Genomic DNA, 21303 nt, shown 5'->3' with positions numbered 1-21303 from the left:
TTGATGGCCAAAGCAATCATAAAAGGCATTGAGTTTATCTGGGGGCGAAGCCTTGTTGTCGCCTATGTCACTTTGTTTCACTTTGTATGAGGTGATAGCATTCAAAACCTGCTACAGCTGTCGAGCATCCTTCAGTGATTCAAGTTTGGTCTGGAATTGCTACTTCGCATGTGAGATAGTTTTCCGCAGAGTGTACCTGGACCTCTTTTGAATTTACCTAACTTGCTCTCTCCAGATTCTATGGGATGCTAACCTTACAGTCCAGCTTACGTGGGATTTTGTGAAAAGCCTGGCTGAAATCCAAATAGACAAGATCCATAAGACTATAAGACATCAGAGCAGAATCAGAATTGGGCCATTTGGCCTATCCAATCTGCTCTGCCATTCCATCATGGCTGACTTTATTATCCTCTCAAACTCTAATTTTTGCATTTGTTTGTTACTTAGAAAATAGTCTACGCCTTTATTCCTTCTACCAAGACACATGACCATGCACCTTCCTATGCTGTATTCCATCTGCCCCTTCTTTACCCACTCTCCTAATCTGTCCAAGTCTTTCTGTAGACTCGCTGCTTCCTCAACACTACAAGCTCCTCCACCTATGCAGACTTGCTACGACGCCATCACAGACATCCCACCCTGCAAAAACTCATTTCAGGGAGGTAGCACCATCAATTTGCGGGAGACTTCCGGGAGAGGTGGGATGTCTGCAATAGAGTAGCTCCTTAGCAGCTGGCCAGCTAGTTTAAATAATGTTAGCTGTGCTAATGAACGAATGACACCTGTTAAACTCACCTCAGCATGTCTTTTACAGTCTTAACCCACCATGGGCAATAGAAAAGTCACTGTTGCAAACAGTGCAGCAAGCAACACTGTCATTATTTTTGACCCCTATTAGGCAGGGGTACACTTTAGTGTAGTCTGGGGTGATGTACGTTTTATATTTTCTTTCGAACACTCTTCCATGGCGCGCGCTCTCTCCCTCTTGTGGTTGCTCGTGCGTTCTTAAGTGCTCTCGCTTTCTCTCCCTCGCTCTCGAAAAAATTGATTTCCGTGATATTGTATATAATTTGCGGGCATCAGGAATCCACTATTCATATGCGGGAGACTCCCAGAACTTCTGGGAGAGGTGGGATGTCTGCCATCAATTCTGTTATCCAAATCATTGACATATCACATGAAGAGGTGCAGACCTAACACCACCCCTACAGAACACCAGGAACATCCACTGCTATACCCACTTCTACAGCATTTTCCCTTTCTTTTAAACTCCTCTCCATTACCTTTGCCTGACCTTCAATACAGGAAGTGAAGAAGGCTCCGTATTCATTGTCGCCTGCACCAAACATATATTTTTCCATTATAGTTGGACTCTGCATTGCAATTCTGAAATTCCGTGGAACCATATTTCGGAGCCATCCACAGTATGTACTCAATTATATGTGTATTCAGCATAAAAAACCAAGAATGGATTTTTTTGGTCTTTTCACCGCTGACCATATTTCCGTACAGCTCTCTACATTCAGCTTCAGTGCTGTCACTATGCATCCCAGCATGCTTTAAAAATGAGCCACTATAAACTTATTTTAAAATAAAAGGAAAGAGTTATGCAGGACTTTGACTTTTTTCAGATGGTTAATGCATAGATGGAAGCCTTTCAATTAGATTCTGTCCTGCCGCTGTAAGTACTAAATAATCAAAGGGACGTCAATTTGGCTGGTCTACCACTTGAAGCCGGCTAGTTGTCGCTGGGTGGATTGTTTCATAAACTGATATCCACTAGATGCATATATGTACTCAACCTCTTTAATTAGGTGCACCTGTAACCTCATTAAATGCCAATATGGTACCTAATCAGCCAATCATAACTTAATGCATATAAGCATGCAACATGCTCAAGAGGTTCATTTGTTGTTCAGAGTGGGGAAGAAATGTGATCTAAGTGAGCTTGACTGTGGAATGATGGTGCCAGATAGGGTGGTTTGAGTATCTCAGAAACTGCTGCTGTCCTGGGATTTTCACACACTACAGTCTCTAGAGTTCACAGAGGGTGGAGCAAAGAGCAATAAATACCCAGTAAAACATAGAAACATAGAAAATAGGTGCAGGAGTAGGCCATTCGGCCCTTCGAGCCTGCACCGCCATTCAGTATGATCATGGCTGATCATCCAACTCAGAACCCTGTACCAGCCTTCCCTCCATACCCCCTGATCCCTTTAGCCACAAGGGCCATATCTAACTCCCTCTTAAATATAGCCAATGAACCAGCCTCGACTGTTTCCTGTGGCAGAGAATTCCACAGATTCACCACTCTCTGTGTGAAGAAGTTTTTCCTAATCTTGGTTCTAAAAGGCTTCCCCTTTATCCTCAAACTGTGACCCCTCGTTCTGGACTTCTCCAACATCGGGAACAATCTTCCTGCATCTAGCCTGTCCAATCACTTTAGGATTTTATATGTTTCAATCAGATACCTCCTCAATCTTCTAAATTCCAATGAGTATATGAAAGTCCTGCCATCCTAGGAATCAATCTGGTGAACCTTCTTTGTACTCCTTCTATGGCAAGGATGTCTTTCCTCAGATTAGGGGACCAAATCTGCACACAATACTCCAGGTGTGGTCTCACCAAGGCCTTGTACAACTGCAGTAGTACCTCCCTGCTCCTGTACTCGAATCCTCTTGCTATAAATGCCAGCATACATTTCTGTGGGTGAAAATGAGAGCAGTTAGAGGAGATCTAACCAGACTAATTCAAGCTGCCAGGAAGGTGATGGTAACTCGTATAACCACGTTTAACAACAGTGGTGTGTAGAAAAACATCTCTGAACATTACAATATGTCAAACTTAAAAGTGAATGAGCTACAGCAGGAGAAGAGCACACCTGGTTCCATTCTTATACCTAATAAGATGGTATACAGAATAATGCCGAGGTTAAAGTTCACTTCAGAAAACACTGAAAGTGGTGATGAATTTAGGGTTGAAATTTTTTGATGTTTCCTTTATTTTCTCATTATATGCAGGTTCATTTGTAACCCCTCATCCATCAGGCTCTTGAACCAGAGGGGATAACTTTACTCAACTTCTCTTGCCCCATCACTGAAATGTTCCCACAGTCCATGGACTCACTTTCAAGGACTCTTCGTCTCATGTTCCCAATATTTATTGCTGATTTATTATTATCAATATTATTTATTTTTTCTTTTGGTACTTGCACAGCTTGTTGTCTTCTGCAGAGTTGTTTTTTTGTCCACCTGTTGGATTTGGTCTTTCATTGAATCTAATGGGTTTCCTGTATTCATTGTGAATGTCTGCAAGAAAATGAATCTCAGAGTGGTATATGGTGACATATATGTACTTTGATAATAAATTTAATTTGCTCTGAACTTTCGAACTTTGAAATGCTTAATATACTGGAGAAACCAAAAGGCACTTCTGATTTGAAAAGTTAATTGCACAATGTATAAGGTGAGGGTTAAAATTTCTCTGTTGTATCTTTAAAAATGATCGATCTTCTCATGAAGGCTAGTGGCAAAGGACAGGAAAGCAATGTGTTGTAAAGTGCCCTGTGCTGACCAAGTTAATGCAAAGCTGTTACACTATTTGACAATATGCCAAAGTGGAAGGTCTCAGGAGACTGAGTTGGATTAAAATCTTGCACAGCTCACCTGAAGCTGACAGCAAGAAGCATTTCATTTATTGTGTATTAAAATTTTGATCTGTTACTGTAGTTTCATGGCCTCAGGGAAAACAGTGGTGGAAAGAATTGTCTTCAGACCTCACAGGAGAACTGTGATTTCTAAACTCTGATGTTGAAGTATCAAAAATCACCAGGACAACACCTAGCAGTGGTTTGGAGGTGGTTGTAGTTAGGGGCAGGGGCATTCAGTGACAGAGTGAGAGCAATCTGACACTGGATCTCCAGGTTCAAGGTTGTGCAGACAAATAAAATATTGTCTTCTGGCACACCAATAAATATTTAACTCCCATCTAAATAATTTCACTAAACTTTTCAAAAAAGCATTGGAATATATGACACCATTATTGCCATTGGGAAAAAGGTACAGGAGCCTTAGGTCCCACACCACCAGGTTCAGGAACAGTTATTACCCTTCTAAGGCAACACCTTCCAGACCCATGACCACTACCATACAGAAGATACCTGGGAACACCACCACTTGGAAATCCTCCTACAAATCACTCCCCATCCTGACTTGGAAACACAAACCACTGTTACTTCATTGTCGCTGGGTCAAAATCATGGAATTCCCTCCCTAACAGCACGGTGGGTGTACTTACACCTCAGGGACTGCAACGGTTCAAGAAGGCAGCTCATCACCATCTTCTCAAGGGCAATTAGGGATGGGCAATAAATGCTGGCTTAACTGGCGATGTACATATCCTGTTAATGAATAAATAAAAAAAAAATCAGACTCCTGAATCAGAGTCAATAACTTCACTCAATTTGAATCTGAGGACTCAATTTTGTTTGGAAGCTGTTGTTGTTGCTCAGTTCTGTTGTTTGTATGATCTGCTTTTTTTCTCTTTCTCTGTGGGCACTGGAGGTTGGTCTTTTTTTTTGATTGGGTTCTTTGTACCTGCCTGTAAGCAAATAAATCTCAAGGTTGTTTAATTTATACATTCTTTGATAATAAATGCACTTTGAGTCTTGAATCAACACTGAGGTGATTCCACAGCCTATGAACTGATTTTCAAGGACTCTATAATGCATGTTCTCAGCATTATTTATTTATTTATTTACTTACTTACTTACTTATTTATTTAATATTTGCAGAGATTGTCTTCTTTTGCACATTGATTATTTGTCAGTCTCTGTTGTGTGTAGTTTTTCATTGTTCCTGTTGTCTTTCTTTGTTCTGCTGCGAATACCTGCAAGAAAATGAATCCCAGGGTAGTGTATGGTGACATATAGTGTGTAGTAATTCCAGAATAAATTTACTTTGAGATTTGGATCTTCAAAGTTCCTGTTGGTTTGCAAGATTTTCACTCCTGTGAGTCTGGTGTTGATTCTGCCTGGTGTTGTAAGTCCTGCATAAATGTCTTGAATTGAATTGACTTTATTACTTAGATCCTTCAAATACATGAGGAGTAAAAATCTTTATGTTATGTTTCCGTTCAAATGTGTAACGTGCAATTATAGTAATTTATAATAAATATTATGTACAACAGGATAGGCAATATAACAGAAATACAGTTGCGTCAGCATGAATTAAGCAGTCTGATGGCTTGGTGGAAGAAGCTGTCCCGGAGCCTGTTGGTCCTGGCTTTTATGCTGCGGTACCACTTCCTGGATGGTAGCAGCTGGAACAGTTTGTGGTTGGGGTGACTCAGGTCCCCAGTGATCCTTCGGGCCGTTTTTAGACACCTGTCTTTCTAAATGTCCTGAATAGTAGGAAGTTCACATCTACAGATGCGCTGGGCTGTCCGCACCACTCTCTGCCGAGTCCTGCGATTGAGGGAAGTACAGTTCCCATACCAGGCAGTGATGCAGCCATTCAAGATGCTCTCAATTGTGCCCCTGTAGAAAGTTCTTAGAATTTGTGGGGGCCATACCAAACTTCTTCAACCATCTGAGGTGAAAGAGGCGCTTTTGTGTCTTTTTCACCATACAGCCGATATGTACAGACCACGTGAGATCCTCGGTAATGTTTATGCTGAGGGACTTAAAGCTGTTCACCCTTTCAACCCAGATCCTTTGATGTCGATAAGGGTTAGCCTGTCTCCATTCCTCCTTTAGTCCACAACCAGCTCCTTTGGTTTTGCAACACTGAGAGAGAGGTTGTTTTCTTGACACCACTGTGTCAGGGTGATGACTTCCTCTCTACTGACTATTCTAGATTTGCAGAGTTCAATGCTTAATGGCAGATAGTCTGGAGTGAATCCAGACCATTTTGGCTGGAATTGGGATCTGTTGTTTTTCAGAAGTCCACGTGCTGGCTTATTTTGTCCGCGCTGCTGGAATATAACCATTTATTATGCCATCATGAACAAATGTTTGGCTTAATGGCTGAACGTGCTTTTGCAAAGGGAACAAAAATCTTGTAAATGTCAGCTGCTGTGTTTAAAAAAAATATTACCCGTTTGACCAACACACCAATATTCCCTCTAATTTTTTTTTCACAGCTGCGCAGACCAACTATTACTCTGATCAGGGAAAACTGCATAACACTTTAAATGTTTCATGCAATATGTATTCCATGAATATTTGGAATGAAAATTGAAAAATCACATACTTTTGATTCTATTTAATAATTGAAGGCTATATGGAAATACACTACAACAAAGAAAACCTTTTGACATTTTGTAAACAATTTCTCTGGCTGGCGGTTACTAATGAACTACTGACTTCCATTCTCTGTTTATTGTTACAAGTTGTAACGGTGTTGTAACTTGAAACACTAACAATGTAAATATACTGAAGCTCTAATGTTTCAAAGTAATGGTTGTGTTATGTTTATTATTTGTGGATTATATTCATGAACACATAGTTAATTACAGGGTACTTCACAATTCTATTAACATAGGTTTCAAAATTATATTCGCATTTTTTCAAAATTGTATTAACATAATTTCAAGATCATATTTACATTATGTAAAAGAAAATCTCAGCTGCACGGTACGAAGGCTATGTGTGCGGGAGCATTTCAGTTACTGTTCGGCCACGCGCCCACACAGCTGACAAAGAACAGTGCAACGTACACTCACTGCACCAGTAAAAGAATGGCTGGCCTGTTCCTGAATCTGGAACGCATAGGCAGTGGCAGCAGCCTACACTTTTCCTTGTTAACACGAAGAGGTGGAGGACTGGGACTCCATTTTCTGCACTTAAACCTCAAGTCCCCGTGAGCACCAATGGCAGCACCCAATGCATCTACTTCGACGATGAATGCACAGGATGGGTTAGGAAGTTGCAGACTGGGGCAGTGTTGAAGCGTCACTTTAGTTCTAAGAATGCTTGATCTGCTTCACTTGATCAAAGGAACCCTACAGTGGTCTTCTCGGTGAGTGCACATATGGGGGCTGCAATGAAACTGAGGTTTCCAGGAGATAAAACTCGTGGAGATAAATATGCACTTTTTTTTTGGTGGGAGAGAGGTGGCACAGAAATTGTTTTTTTTAATAGTAGCTCTTTATTATATAATCAGGTTTTAATCACCAGGTAATAACTAAACCAGTTTTTATTTGCACAATTTGCCATCTTTTCCCAGATACTTTCTCCAAGTTGTAAAGCTAGTCAACACCTCTACCCAGTAACCCACCCCACCACAACTACATTATCATTTCCTATCAGTCACTTATGTACAAATACTCCTGTACCTAGCATCACTTTATGGACATATAATCAAACTGTGTACTGTATATAAACTATCTTGTATATCTATATTTATTGCATTTGTTATTTTTTTTATGTTGCTTCAGATCTACAGTAACAATTATTTTGTTCTCCTTTGCACGACGTTAAACAGTCTTGAATCTTTTGCACATTAGTTGTCAGTCTTTGATTATGTATATTTTTTCATAATTTCTATTGTATTTATTTATTTTGTTAATGCCTGCAAGAAAATGAATCTCAAGGTACTGATAACGTCTGTCTGTCTCAAAGGACAATGGGGGTGTTCAGCACTGGAGTGACCTCCCCAGGGCACATCTGGGCAGAAAATATGGAGATCCTGGGATGCTTGGCTACTTACCCATAGCTGAGGATCTAGTTCACAAGCGCCAAGGCGTGCCCTCAAGCCAATAGGCCTATGTGCTATGTGGGCAGGGGCCAGACCTCCTCCCTGTCCTCTGTAGGTCAGCCTGAGTCCAAAAGGAGTTCACTTTCCTGGTGTTGCCAGTGAGGAGGCAGTCGGTGAGGCTTGCTTTTGGAGGGGCAATGTACTGGCAGTGGGAGACCCGTACATTCAGCTCTCTTTTCAAGACTGCTAGTCAGCAGTGGAAGCTGAAAGCGAAAGCAACAAGCACTACCCACTAGACATGTCACAACAGCCACTTGACACATCTCAAGGTACTATATAGTGACTCTGTGTAACTCACCTTTGGGTGGGGAAGCAATGTCACATGACCATACATTGATCATGCTTGCCTATGATTCACAGGGGTGTATTCCTCCTTGAACTTCTGTCAGGAGGTGAGGAACCTTGTGAGGTTGCCATGGTAGCATAGCGGTTAACACAACACTACTACAGCTCGGGTCGTTCCGGAGTTCAAAGTTCAATTCTGGCGCCATTTGTGAGGAGTTTGTACATTCTCCCTGTGAAGTGCGAGGGTTTCCTCTGGGTGCTCTGGTCTCCTCCCACAGTCCAAAGATGGTAGTAGGTTAATTAGTCATTGTAAATTGTCCTGTGATTAGGCTGGGGTTAAATATGTGGGTTGTAGGCAGTGCATCCCGTTGAGCCGGAAGGGCCTTGTCCTTGCTAGATCAGTTAATAAACAAATAATCTACCCATGCATAATGCTTTCAGCACGTTCAGCTCTGCCTACTAATTAACTCAGCTTTAGCCAAAGGCTCTCAAGGCTTTTTGGATAAGCAAATGGAAGCGAACCAATGAACCAAGCATACTTAACGGCTCCTTTATACCCAGCCTCAGTTGGAAGCCATACATCAAGATGAAATTATGTTGCGTCTCCTATGTCTTTATTAGTAGCTTCCTTCTTTTTCGGTGTGGATTTGTTGGGTTATTTTTGGCCTTATTCTGTAGACATGAAGTGAAATTGTCCATGGCATTTAATCACAACCAAATGTTCAGACAGCTTTGAAACCCATTTGGCATCAACTCAGCATTCAAAACTTTAGAAATTTGCATGTTTACGTTTTTTTTTGGGGTTTGGGGTCAAATCCAAACCTCAAATCCCAGTTTAAATGGGGGAATTTAGTTGCCAGTGGTTGGTACTTTATGCTGGTTTAGTGGTTTTAAGCAATGAGCTGCCAATTGTGAACAGCGACTGTACCCCTCCCTTGATATTCTGCCTCCATATTATCAATAAATGGTGTCCAAAGTACAAATGCTGTAATGTTGAATACTTATCTGTACCTCAGTACATGATGATCTGATATGAAACACTTCCTGTGAAATCCCTTTCTCCTGGGGCTTTGCAATCATGCAGTGTGAGGTGTTCCCTACTTTATTCTGAGTTGATTGGGAAGCAAGGCACGCACATGACCTCGAAAAGCAAACTTTGTCAGAAGGACCTTTGACCTGTGATATCACTTTCACAGATGCTGCCTGATCTATTGAATATTTTTACCATTTTCTATCTTTTTTATGTGTGTGTGTGTGTGTGTGTATCTATCTATATATATATATATATATAGTTTTATGCCAAACTTGCAAGTTCAGCTTGGCACTAAAGCTAATGAGTTTAAAGCACACAGCAGCACTTGAACTTTGATGCCTCTGGTCTGTGGCAATGCTACGTTACTGTTTATTTGCCTCTCTGGCAAACAATGGAATTCCAACACGCCATTCATAAATGTACAGGATGTTTTCCACTTTCTTGGCCGCTCCCACTAACTCTTATCAAATTGCTAAATTGATTTATTGCTGATACATGTACCAAAATACAGTGAAAAACTGGTTTTGCATGTCATCCTTACAGATGGTTATATCGCATCAGTGGGGTAGCACTGTGGAGTAGTGGTTACCATGGTGATTTACAGCGTAGGTTCAAATCCCACTGCTACCTGTATATATTCTCCCTGTGACGGGATGAGTTTCCTCCAGGTGCTCCGGTTTCATCCCACATTCCAAAGATATATTGATTGATAGGTTAATTGGTCATCGTAAAATCTCCTGTGATTAGGCTAGGGTTAAATTGGGGGTTGCTGGGTGCGCGGGCCAGAAGGGCCCATTTTGCTGTATCGAAATAAATAAATCAGTGCATTAAAGTAGGTCAAGGGAAACAATAACAGAATACAAAATATTTTGTTGCAGTTATAGAGAAAGTGCATTGCAGGTGGACAGTAACATTACAGCAAAGTAGATTGGGAAGTCAGAGTAACACGCACAAAATGCCAAAGGAACTCAGCAGGCCAGGCAGCATCGACAGAGAGGAATAAGCTGTTGATGTTTCAGGCCGAGACCCTTCATCAGGGCAAGGGTCTCGGCATAAAATATCAACTGTTTGTTCCTCTCCATAGATGCTGCCTGACCTGCTGAGTTCCTGCAACATTTTCTGTGCTCTTGATTTCCAGCATCTGCAAAATCTCATGTTTTATGATTGTGAAGTCAAAAATGCTCACCTTGTACTAGGGGAGTGTTCAATAGGCTTGTAACAGTGGGATAGAAGCTGTCTTTAGCCTGATGCTATATGCTTTCAAGCTCCCAATTGGAGGGGGGCAGAAGGAAGTATTTTCAATGTGGGTGGGGTCTTTGATTATGCTGGCTGCTTTACTGAAGCAGGGAAAAGTGTAGACAGAGTCCATGGAGGGGAGGCTGGATTCCATAATGTAAAATCAGTTCAATTCATGGAGATATGGGCAAAGATATTGGTGAGAACAATTATTAGTCTCTTGTGATGCCTTCTCCAGTTAAATAACATAATAGTTAGAACTGGTATTTATTGTTGTTTTTCTCATAAATGTTGATGAGCTGAAAATCTACCTCCTGATGTTTATTTGAAAACAATCACTGCTAGAAAAGGGAAGGTTGCAGAGATAATGATAATCTAGACCAGTGAGAGTCCAGTTCTTCAGTGATGATGTGGAACATGCTGTCAAAAGTGGTGGTGGCAGCAGATTTATTTATAGCTTCCCATGGAGAACCAGATAAAGGTGAAAAAGTTTCCAAGGGAAATGAGTAGAAGGAGGGCATTAATTGAACAATCTATCAGCTTGATTTGGGTGGCAGGGTGGAGATAAGTCTCCACCAAAGGAGGTGTAAGGTGCTCTTTCCTTCTGCTATCCTGCAGGTCTTCCTTGAGCAAGGTGTAGCAGGGTCAGCGTCACGTGAGCCCAAGGGAGCAGGTGATGGATGGGCGTATAAGCAGTTGATGCATATCACAAGGCCTGGTTATGCGATCACTGACACCAGGCAGGCAATCTCTGAAGAGTATTGATAATGGCTGGGGTCACCTATCTTGTAAAAACACTGCCCAGAAGGGGGCAATGGCAAACCACTTCTGTAGAAAATTTTGCCAACAGTAGTCATAGTCATGAGACCATAATTGTCCATGTCCTAGACTCGACACATAATAATGATGATGATCAGCTTGATCACTCTGAAATTTAAATTGTTAAATATTGAGAAAAAAAGTGAAGGGGATTTTTCAATGTGTTCATCTCCATTCTCCTTAAAAACCTTAGCAGGTTGTCAACTGCAAGACCCCAGTAAACTGGGTGTGGCTTTAGTTACTATCTGTGGAAAAGGATTCTGTCTTTAAGTCAGATGAGTGCATGAATCATTTACGCTTTGTTTTATTTTCACTCCCCTTTCTCTCTGTACACCTTGCATAGTCTACCCCCCAAAAGTTCACCTGGGTCATCTTATCTTTTACAGAGTTCTGTGCACTCGTCCAACGGAGACAAGCCAAGAAACTCCTCGGAATATCCTATCCACCTCAAGAAGAAGAAGACTGAGGAGCGGGATTCAGTGAATGACTATGTAGGTGCATTATTTGGGAATTTCCCCTTTTTCCAACCCTGTTTCTTTTCAGTTTGTCACTCTGAATTTGGTATTTACCCTCTGATAAAAGTAGCTTGATTTTTTTTCTCTCTATGTTTTAATTTCCAAACAGTTATCATAGTTTCTAGGGGAATGGGGAGTGTATAAATTCTGATGTTTAACATCTTTGTATTGTGTGGCAGACTGCATAGACTAGAGGATTTTTGCCTTCCATCATTGTTGTCATGTGCTGTCATTATGTTCCCCACTGCCGTGTCATTCTCTGCCCTATGATGAGAGCGTTCAGATTTTTATGTGACTCTTTCTCTTCATTTTTTCTCCCTGCTCATTTGCTGTCTCTCTGCTCACTCACTCTTGCAATCCCCTCTGTCTCTTTGTCTGTCCACCGTCTCTCCGTCTGCCCACCATCTCTCCGTCTGCCCCCTCTGTCTCTCTGTCTGCCCCCTGTCTCTCCATCTGCCCCCAGTCTCTCTGCCTGACACCACCAACTCTCCATCTGTCCTGCCCCAGTCCAGTCTCTCGGTCTGCCCCCCCAACCATCTCTCAGTCTGTCCCTTCCCTCTTCTGCTGGTGCCCACTTGCTTCCTCCCCCTTTACCTGCCTGTTCTCTGGCACCTCCCCTTCCACCCCCCCACACTTTATACGCCCCTAAACCCAACCAGCAAGTACAAATGAGTGACTCGCTTTTCACTTCCATTCTTCAGTACCTATCCCCCATCACTAATATTCGCATGTGTTATTACTTGGGAATGTATTTTCCTGCATTCATGTGGGTGCTGGGAGATTGGAGTTTGATTCATTGAGATACTAAAACATGCAGAGGTCCAATTCCATTGCATTCCAGCACTGTAAGAAGGATCTTGGTTATTCATTGCAGTTCAGCAGCTCTGCCAGTATATAATAAAAATGTTGCTACAATATTTGTCAAGTTTAATAAGGTGATAAGTTGTCATCAGCATATATTGATAAGTAAGTCTCACGACACTATTGCCGCACAATTGTTATTTGTGGAACTGATTAGAAACAGAAATGTGACTGTAGTCTGATAACTGAAAATAATTTTATCTGTGTTATCAGGAAACCCATAAACTTAATTTTTTCCTGTTGTCCTTTGACTGACTCAGAATAATCCATTCACTCTGCCAATCTTAGTGGTTTTCTTTTGTCAGACTCCTTTTTGTTCCAGTTTAGAAGACTATTCAATGCTGTTTCCTGTGATACGCTGGCCTCTGGGCGTGTCATGGGCAGAGTTTAACACCCTGCTCACCCTCACTCACATCGGTCTCCCCATTTCAGCCAAACAGAAACATTTTCGATTTCAATTACCTTTGTTTTGCTGCAGTGAAACTTTTTTTTAAAAAGGAAGCTTAATTATGACTCTTGGGCAAAATTTTGACCGGAGATTGGTAGTCTCTGGACTTGGGTGTGTTGTGGTCTGGTGATTACACTCTTGGGCAATGTGTGTGATGTAGTTGTAAAGAGAGTTTGAAGATTAAAGGCTGGGCCAGATGTAAAGTAATTCTGCCAAATTCAAAGATCACAAGTCTCTGAAATGCATAGTAACCACCCGATTGAGTTTTGTTATTGCGGCAGTGGTGTCTGGAATCATGGGGATAAGTTGAATCATACTTGCCTGCATTGGATGTTAGTGATGGTATTAGCTGCCAGCTACATAATCTTCAAAGTCAAAGTAAAATTTATTATCAGAGTACATACATGTCACCACATACAACCCTGAGATTGCTTTTTCTGCAGGTATACATAACAAATCTATAGAACAGTAATTGTAAACAGAGTCTGTAAACAGTAAACCAACTGCACAAATGCAAATAATAAATAAGTAGCAATAAATGACAAGCATGAAATAAGATAAAAGAGTATAGTTATCCCCCTTTGTTCAAGAGCCTGATGGTTGAAGGGTAGTAACTGTTCTTGAACTTGGTGTGGTGCGAGTCCTGAGGCTCTTGTACCTTCTATCTGTTAGCAGCAATGAGAGAAGAGTATGGCCTGGGTGGTGAATACTGCTTTTCTATGAAAATGTTTCATGTAGTCAGTAGTTAGGAGAGCTTTACACGTAATGTACAGGGCCAAATCCACGACCTTTTGCAGGATTTTCTGCTGAAAGGCATTGGTGTACCCATACCAGGTCATAATGCAGCCAGTCAGCACACTTCTCACTACACATCTATAGAAGTTTGCCAAGGTTGTTGATGACAGGCTGAATCTCCGCAGACTCCTGAGGAAGTCGAGGCACTGCTGTGCTTTCTTGAAAGTAATTCCAGATCTTGGCAAGCAAAACATGGGATTAAAACTTACTGACTGGTGCTGTTTAATTTCTGTTCCACTAATGGGTTTGTAGGCCACTGGTGATGTTCTTGGATTTCTTCACCAGGAGTGTTTAATATACAGCCTCGTGCAGCCCATGTGGATCATCTTTACCATCCCGACTATTACATTGGCCGGAGCTGTCCTCGATGAGGTTTTCATTGTTGAAGCTTCCACACACCGCCCCCCCCCCCCAGCTACACTTGGTGGCCACTTTATGAGGTACCTCCTGTACTTAATAAAGTGGCCACTGAGTGTATGTTCATAGTCTTCTGTTGCTGTAGCCCATCCATTTCAAGGTTCAACATTTTGTTTCCAGAGATGCTGTTCTGCACACCACTGTTGTAATGTGTCATTATTAGAGTTATTGTTACCTTAAGCTTAAACCAGTCTGACCATTCTTTTCTGACCTCTTTCATTAACAAAGCATTTCCACAGCACTGCCACTCACGAGATTTTCTTTTGTTTTTTGTACCATTCTCTGTAAACTCTAGAGACTGTTGTGCATGAAAATCCAGAACATCAGCAGTTTCTGAGCAATGTTCCCTTTAACTTGTAATGACCAGTGTGCGCAAAAATCTTGTGCAGTGCAATTTTTTGCCTGGTGACGACAACATGTGTGCACTGAATTTTTAAGTGGAAGTAAACCTGAAGATATTTTAAGGATCATAAAACCATAAAACAGGAGCAGAATTAGGCCATCTGGCCCGTCAAGTCTGCTCTGCCATTTAATCACAGTTGATCCTTTTTTATTCTCCTCTTCAACCCCAGTTCCCGGCCTTCTCCCCTTAACCTTTGATGCCATGTCCAATCAAGAACCTATCAATCTCTGCCTTAAATACACCCAACCACCTGGCCTCCACAGCTGCATGTGGCGACAAATTCCATAAATTCACCACCCTTAATAAACTACCAAGTCCAGTTTGTTGTTCATTGTTTAAAAGAAATAAAATAAATTGGCAAAAAGAACTTTGATCTCCTCTGGGTTTGATCGTTTTCGCTCTCGTTCATCTGCAGTCTTACAAAACATAGGTAGGAGGCCTTTCGTGGGTAATGAAAGATTTTCTCATTGGAGCTTTTGCACACTGCCCATATGTGATTTGTTTGCTAAATTATGCTTTAAAAAATTCAAGTTTGCAAATATCACTCCACTTTTTCCCACTTGCAAATTCTCAGGCAATTTTTGCATCACAACAATACACACAGGTAACACCAGTTTCTGTATTGTACATAAATATTTCTCATAGGTGCATGTTCCTGACCTCATAAGCTTTCTATGTAGCAGTTTCTACTGTTTCATTAAATCATCCCGTTTTAAATGAACTAACAGTTCTTTTGCGCTTCACGCCCTTTGCTCTTTGGACTGCGACAGTGAATCAATAACTCCTTCAATAAAAGCAATATAAATAAGTCAGTTCTAAAATCTGCAGCTAAGTCATCGCCAACTCCATATTGTCAACACCATCCGCATCAGAAACTGGAAAAGGAAATGTGATTGTGTACAATTGTGAAATATACTTAACATGCTGACAAGGTAGAAAGTGACAAGTTTTTGTGCTCAGGTTAAATTCTTTTGTGAGCTAGTAGCAAAAGACATATAGGCGTGTGCACCTTACAGGGAACATTTTTTCTGAGATATTCAAACCACCCTATCTGGCACCAACTATTATTCCACAGTCGAAGAGACTTATATCACATTTCCTCCCTATTCTGATGTTTGATCTGAACAATAGCGGAACCTCTTGACTGTGTCTGCATGCTTTTGTGCATGGGGTTGTGCTAAAACTTAAGCATACAGTAAGCTAAGCAATGTTGAGCACTATTGAGTGAGCAGCAAAAGATATGACCTCCGCTAGTGCATAGCTACCTACAAACTGCCTAGAGCAAAGCATGAAGCCGTAACTTATTCCCTTTGCTTTTACCACTTGTGACTAGTTACCATAATAAATGCTCAACACAGAACACAATGCAGATAGAGAACAGATTCATGGATCCTACATTCCAGCCCCCTAATTGTTATACTAGAATAATTACAACTACATGCTACCAAGACACAGGAGGCATGAAATCTCAGCATATTCATGGACCATCAACTAATGTGCAAAAGAAGATAAATGGTGCAAATAAAAAAAAGATACTGAGAGCCGAGAACACGAGCTGTGCAGTTGGCGTCACAGGTTTAAGGTGAGAGTGGAGAGGCTTAATAGGATCTTGCGAGGCAAGGGAGGTATCTGTGTGGAATGAGCTGTCAGAGCAAGTGGTTAAGGCAGGTACAATAGCAACTTCAAAAAGACAGTTGTACATGGTTGGGTTGAGTTCTCTGAGCTTGGCAATTTACTTAAATAGGATCGAGGTTTACACCCCTGTTTACTGAAATGTTCGCGGAAAATCGTGCTTCTAGAAATTCTCTTGCATTTATGAGCCGATGCGGGCAAAATTCCAGACCACAACACATGAAGTTCGCCACACAACAAATCAACGACGCGATTTCCACCCTGCATTACTATTGAGTTTCCGTAATGACAACCAGTCAGCTGATTGATAAATATATAAAGGCCAAGCATTCGGAGGACGCACCACAATTAACAGCACACTGATGATGTCACCTCGTATCGTGCTGAAACGTTTGCGAGTAAATTGCCAGGATTGGAGAACTACTCAACCCAACCATTAACTACCCAAGCTACACATTTTCCGAATTGGTTTCAGACATCTGTACAGGTATGTGGACTGGAAAGGTTTAGAAAGTTATGGGCCAAATGTAGCCCAGTGTGACTAGCTTAGATGAAAAGCTTGGTCATTGTGAACTAGATGGACCAAAGGCGTGTTTCTTTCAGTGTGACTCCGACTCTGACTCTGTTACAGAGGTACAGGTAAAACTGATGGTAATGTTTCCATAGCTTAGTGGGCTGAATGGCAGCTGATGCCATCGGGAAATACAAGGGGTGACAGTTGGTGCATTTGGCACCTTCTCTCTGCCACATGGAAAGATGACTGCCCGTCATCTATTACCAAGTGAAGTGCCTGTCTCCCCAAAGAGTTCAATCAAATAAAAGCAACACAGAGGAATCTCGCAGATTTGTTTCTGGTTGTGTTCTGATGATTAATATTTTCTTGCTGGAGACTGCCCAGGTCTGAAATTGTGGGTGGGAGTCTGCATCCTGTAGCCTTGAAGAACTCTGTGTCAGGGGGTTCCTGAGCAGTGTCATGGCACTGTGATCTTGAGGGTTGGGTTTCTCTATTGGCTGTGAATCTTTAAATAAGTCTAATGTGAGTCTGGTCTAGCAGGAACAGAGTGTTTTCTGATTAATGTTCCTTCAGCTGTCCAGTAGAAAGATGATCTCATTACTTAACTATTTTTACAGGCAGATTGGAAAAGGGCTCTTGATAAACCAGCTGAGGTTGGAGTAAAGAATTTAATGTGTAATGTATTTATTTGCAGCAGTTTGATTGTATTGCTCATGAATACAAACACTTGTGCTTGGCTGGCTTTATATAAATAGTTCTGCGCTGCCATCTTGTGAGTGAACTCTAATGAAAAGAAGGATTCAGAGATCAAGTAGCCGTAAATATAATATTTAATCAAGAACACTTTTGCTTTTATTGCAGACAAGTCTTGGCCAGAAACGTTGACTGTTTATATCCCTCCATAGATGCTGCCTGATTTGCTGAGTTCCTCCAGCATTTTTTGTGTGTTACTCAAGCATTTCAATTATAAGACCGTGGCTTATCTATTCCTCAGATTTTTTAAAAAATAAACCTCTCAGGTCATCCCTCAGCCTCCTGTGCTCTAGGGGAAAAAAGTCAGTCTATCCAGCCTCTCCTTATATCAGAAATCCTCATCCTTGTAGATACTTTTGTATCTTTTCTAGGTTAATGACACTTCAATTTACATTTCACCTTTCATGGTTTGGGTTGTCTTAAGTAAAATGACTATTGCAGTGCAAGAAAATGTTGTATGCAGCAAATTCCCACAAACCCTCCTGATCTTTGTTTTCACAAAGGACGAAGGAGCAATGCAGTATTGGTGAGGATGCCAGGGTTAACTCCTCTCTTCTTCAGAATATTGCTGTGGGATCTTTGACATCCAGAGGGAGGGCAGATGGAGCTTTGGATTATTGCTTGATCTGCAAGCTAGCCAGCCGTAGTTCTCCCTCATTATTGCACTGGGGCACATTTAATACGAGATTCTGTAGATGCTGGAAATCCAGGGCAACACACACACAAAATGGTGGAGGGACACAGCAGGTCAGGCAGCAGCTATGAAAATGAATAAACATTCACCATATCGGAGTTTTCATGAAGGATCTTTACAGGAAACATCGACTACTTACTCATCTCCATAGATGCTGCCTGACCTGCTGAGTTCCTCCACCATTGTGTGTGTGTGTGTGTTACTCTGGAGCACGTTTATATTTTATGCTTGAGTCCATAAATCACTGATTCTTGAGGTAAGAAAGACTGACATGGCACTTTTCTGTAGCTAGGAATAAAGTCAGTTGGTTTGGTGAAGAAGGAGCATTAGTTTGTGTCAGGGTGACCTCAAAGCCAGGTAATGTTGCTCGGTCCTGAGGGCTCAAGTCTTTGTGTATATACATGAACAGGTGATACAGCTAATATTTACTGTACTGGCATCTGTATGAAAAGTGGCTACTTGTGTATGCAACAGCTGAGCTGTTGTTTGTGAAGCAGTGAGAGAGCTCACAGGAGAAGAAATTAGGAAGGTATTGATAGGATAATTTGGAATTACTATATTTGTAAATTAAGTATCTCCTTTCATGTTTCAGAACAGATGAGATGGAGTTTCTTTAGCCAGAAGGTGGTGAATCTGGTGGAATTCATTGCCACAGAGGGCTATGGAGGCCAAGACGTAGGGTATATTTAAAGTAGGAGTTGACAGGCTCTTGTTATTAAGATTGTTAAAGGTTACGGGGAGGAGAATGGGGTCAAGAGGAATAATGAATCAGCCATGATAGAATGGTGGAGCAGACTCAATTGGATGAATGGCCTGATTGCACCCATGTCTTGTGGTCTGTACACTGCCGTTAAGGTGGTATCTATTTTGATGTTGACAGATGACAAACAGCCTCTCTGTTCATTTGTAATGTATTTCACTGTATGTTTCAATGTACATGTGATTAATAAATCTGAACTTTAAGGGAGTGTGCAAACTGCTGACTACTACCAAGTACTCAGGGCACTGGGACATACAGAGACTGCCTTGGTGGATTAGATTGTATGTTGCGAGTTTCCCAACTCTCCCACAGCTCCATTTTATTAAATAAATCTGCCCTAAATTTAGTAATTATAGTAATATCTCGGCCCGAATGTAGGTGAGCTGCCAGCTTGTAACTTGGACAATTAGCTGTCTTGGTACAGCTTTAAGTTCTGCAATCTGGCTACCAGTATCTGCTAAATGGGCTCAGTTACTATGATCAGCACCACAGTCCCAGTCCAATGAATCAAATGCATTTGCCAGCTTGTATGTCCTAACACTGGAGATCCTGGAAGTCAAACTCATTAATCTCAGTACTACCATCACATCGACAACAGAGATTTTAAACTTGATTAAATAGATGGCCATCAAAAATAAGCAGCACTCCTAGAATCAGACGCAGAGCAAGAAAGCCAGGGACTAGCTTTGCCGGACTAATAATTTGTTTACTCACTTCTTTAATTGTAGCCACTGTACCATTTTCTCATTGTGACCAAAGACATTAGCCACCTAATGATGTATAGAGTGTTGGACAATGTGCTGACAATTAGTCGATCACACTGTGACTAAAATAATAGGAAAATTGGCCAAGCTCACCTTGAGGGTGTTTAATACTTTTTTTGGCTTTCAAACAGGACAGTGATGAAGACAAGAGTGATGATAATCTTGTAGTTGATGTTTCCAATGAGGTCAGTAAAATTTTGTAAAACAAGACTTTGTCATTTAGAGTTGGTCAAAGCTTTGTCATAATTATTGTCGACCAGAGAAACGCTGGAAAAGGGATAGGATATATTATTTTCTACAATTCAGTGATATTGCGACAAATCTATAATCTAAATCCATATGCCTGCCTTTTCCACCGTATCCATGAGCACTTGCTATTTGTGGAATAGAGTTTAAAATTTCTGCAACCCTCTGCATAAAATTTGCTAAATAACTTCACACCTGAAATGCTTGGCTATTTTTTGTCTGGCTCCCCTGTATGTACAAATAGTATCCCTCTATCCACCATTACCAGTTATTTTTAATATCTTCAAGCCATCAGTGACACCAACAATAACTTCTTAAATTCTAGACTACAATGATCACATCACCTTTCTTATTGTCTGTGCAATATTTCAGTGATCTAGGACTACACTTTAACGTTTATTAAATATCAACAACTCAAAATCCATAGCATGGACAACAAAAATCTCAAACCCAAATCTTCAAATTATTTTGACGGTAATTTTTCCCCTTATATCAGCTAGTAATTAATATAGATTAAAGTATCACTTGTAACGTAAGCTAAAAGCTTTGACATTTCCCATGACCCTTTGCTCACTAAATTGGCTCCTTTCCGAGGATAGTTAAATAATTAAAACCTAACCTTTGTTGAGTTGGCTCGAATGATGTTCTTGTGTTGGCTGGCTCCTTGCCCCAGATGAATGCCACCAGAATGGTTGCTGTCCCACTAAGTACTCAACTAAATCTGTTTCAGGCCTAGTCATTCCCTGCATTTGGTGCGCCATTTTCTTTTGTAGCCTGCACATTCTTGGCTTTATTGCTGACCAAAAGTCAGCTTCAATTTTAGATGCTCTTCTCTATAGTGGCCTGGATCTGTTGACTCCATACCAGCTCTAATATCAGGACTTAGCCATGTCTCCCTGAGGAAGTCTGGTTTCTGGTGTTGACTTGTGTCCAACTTGGAGGCTACTTCTGCATCTTATAGTACATGGCAGATTCCTCAAGAAGACTAAGGGGGCTGTGTGAACCTCTGCAGAATTCCCTGTTGAAAGCCAGCCGTCTGCTCTTGTTCTAGATGAAAGCTGGGTTACAGCCCCACAGTCCTGTATAGATAATATTGGATGCTGGATAAATGGTAGTTAGAACTATTTTTATTATTTGTTTAAGCTGCTTTATGTTCTTAATTTATGTGTGTGTGATGTAAAGTGAAAAATAGTTTCCATTTAACAATCTTTATTTTTCTTTAATTGGCTTCAATTGTTTCTGAATGTTTGAATGTCAAAGATACTGAGAAGCTTCTAATGGTGACAGCATTAAGAGCTGGTATCCCTGGGGACTGTCTAACCAACTGTCAAAGCCATTCTCTGAGCCCCTATCCCTACACTTCGAGCTCCT

The 21303-nt window shown here is 41.1% G+C and overlaps 1 protein-coding gene across 3 annotated transcripts in view; it reads left to right on the top strand.

Annotated features, from left to right (window-relative positions):
• LOC134337365 (transducin-like enhancer protein 1) overlaps positions 1 to 21303 on the top strand; it is a 197838-nt gene that overhangs the window by 124978 nt on the left and 51557 nt on the right. For 2 of the 3 annotated variants that reach the window (XM_063032303.1, XM_063032305.1), the window contains 2 exons: positions 11517 to 11621; positions 19818 to 19871. In XM_063032303.1, coding sequence (XP_062888373.1) covers positions 11517 to 11621; positions 19818 to 19871 — 159 coding nt within the window. The remainder of the gene's footprint in view (positions 1 to 11516; positions 11622 to 19817; positions 19872 to 21303) is intronic. The other variant, XM_063032304.1, reaches the window with a different exon arrangement.

This window comes from Mobula hypostoma, chromosome 24 (genome assembly GCF_963921235.1).
Source record: "Mobula hypostoma chromosome 24, sMobHyp1.1, whole genome shotgun sequence".
NCBI lineage: Eukaryota > Metazoa > Chordata > Chondrichthyes > Myliobatiformes > Myliobatidae > Mobula > Mobula hypostoma.
This window is presented reverse-complemented; position numbering and strand designations above follow the sequence as displayed.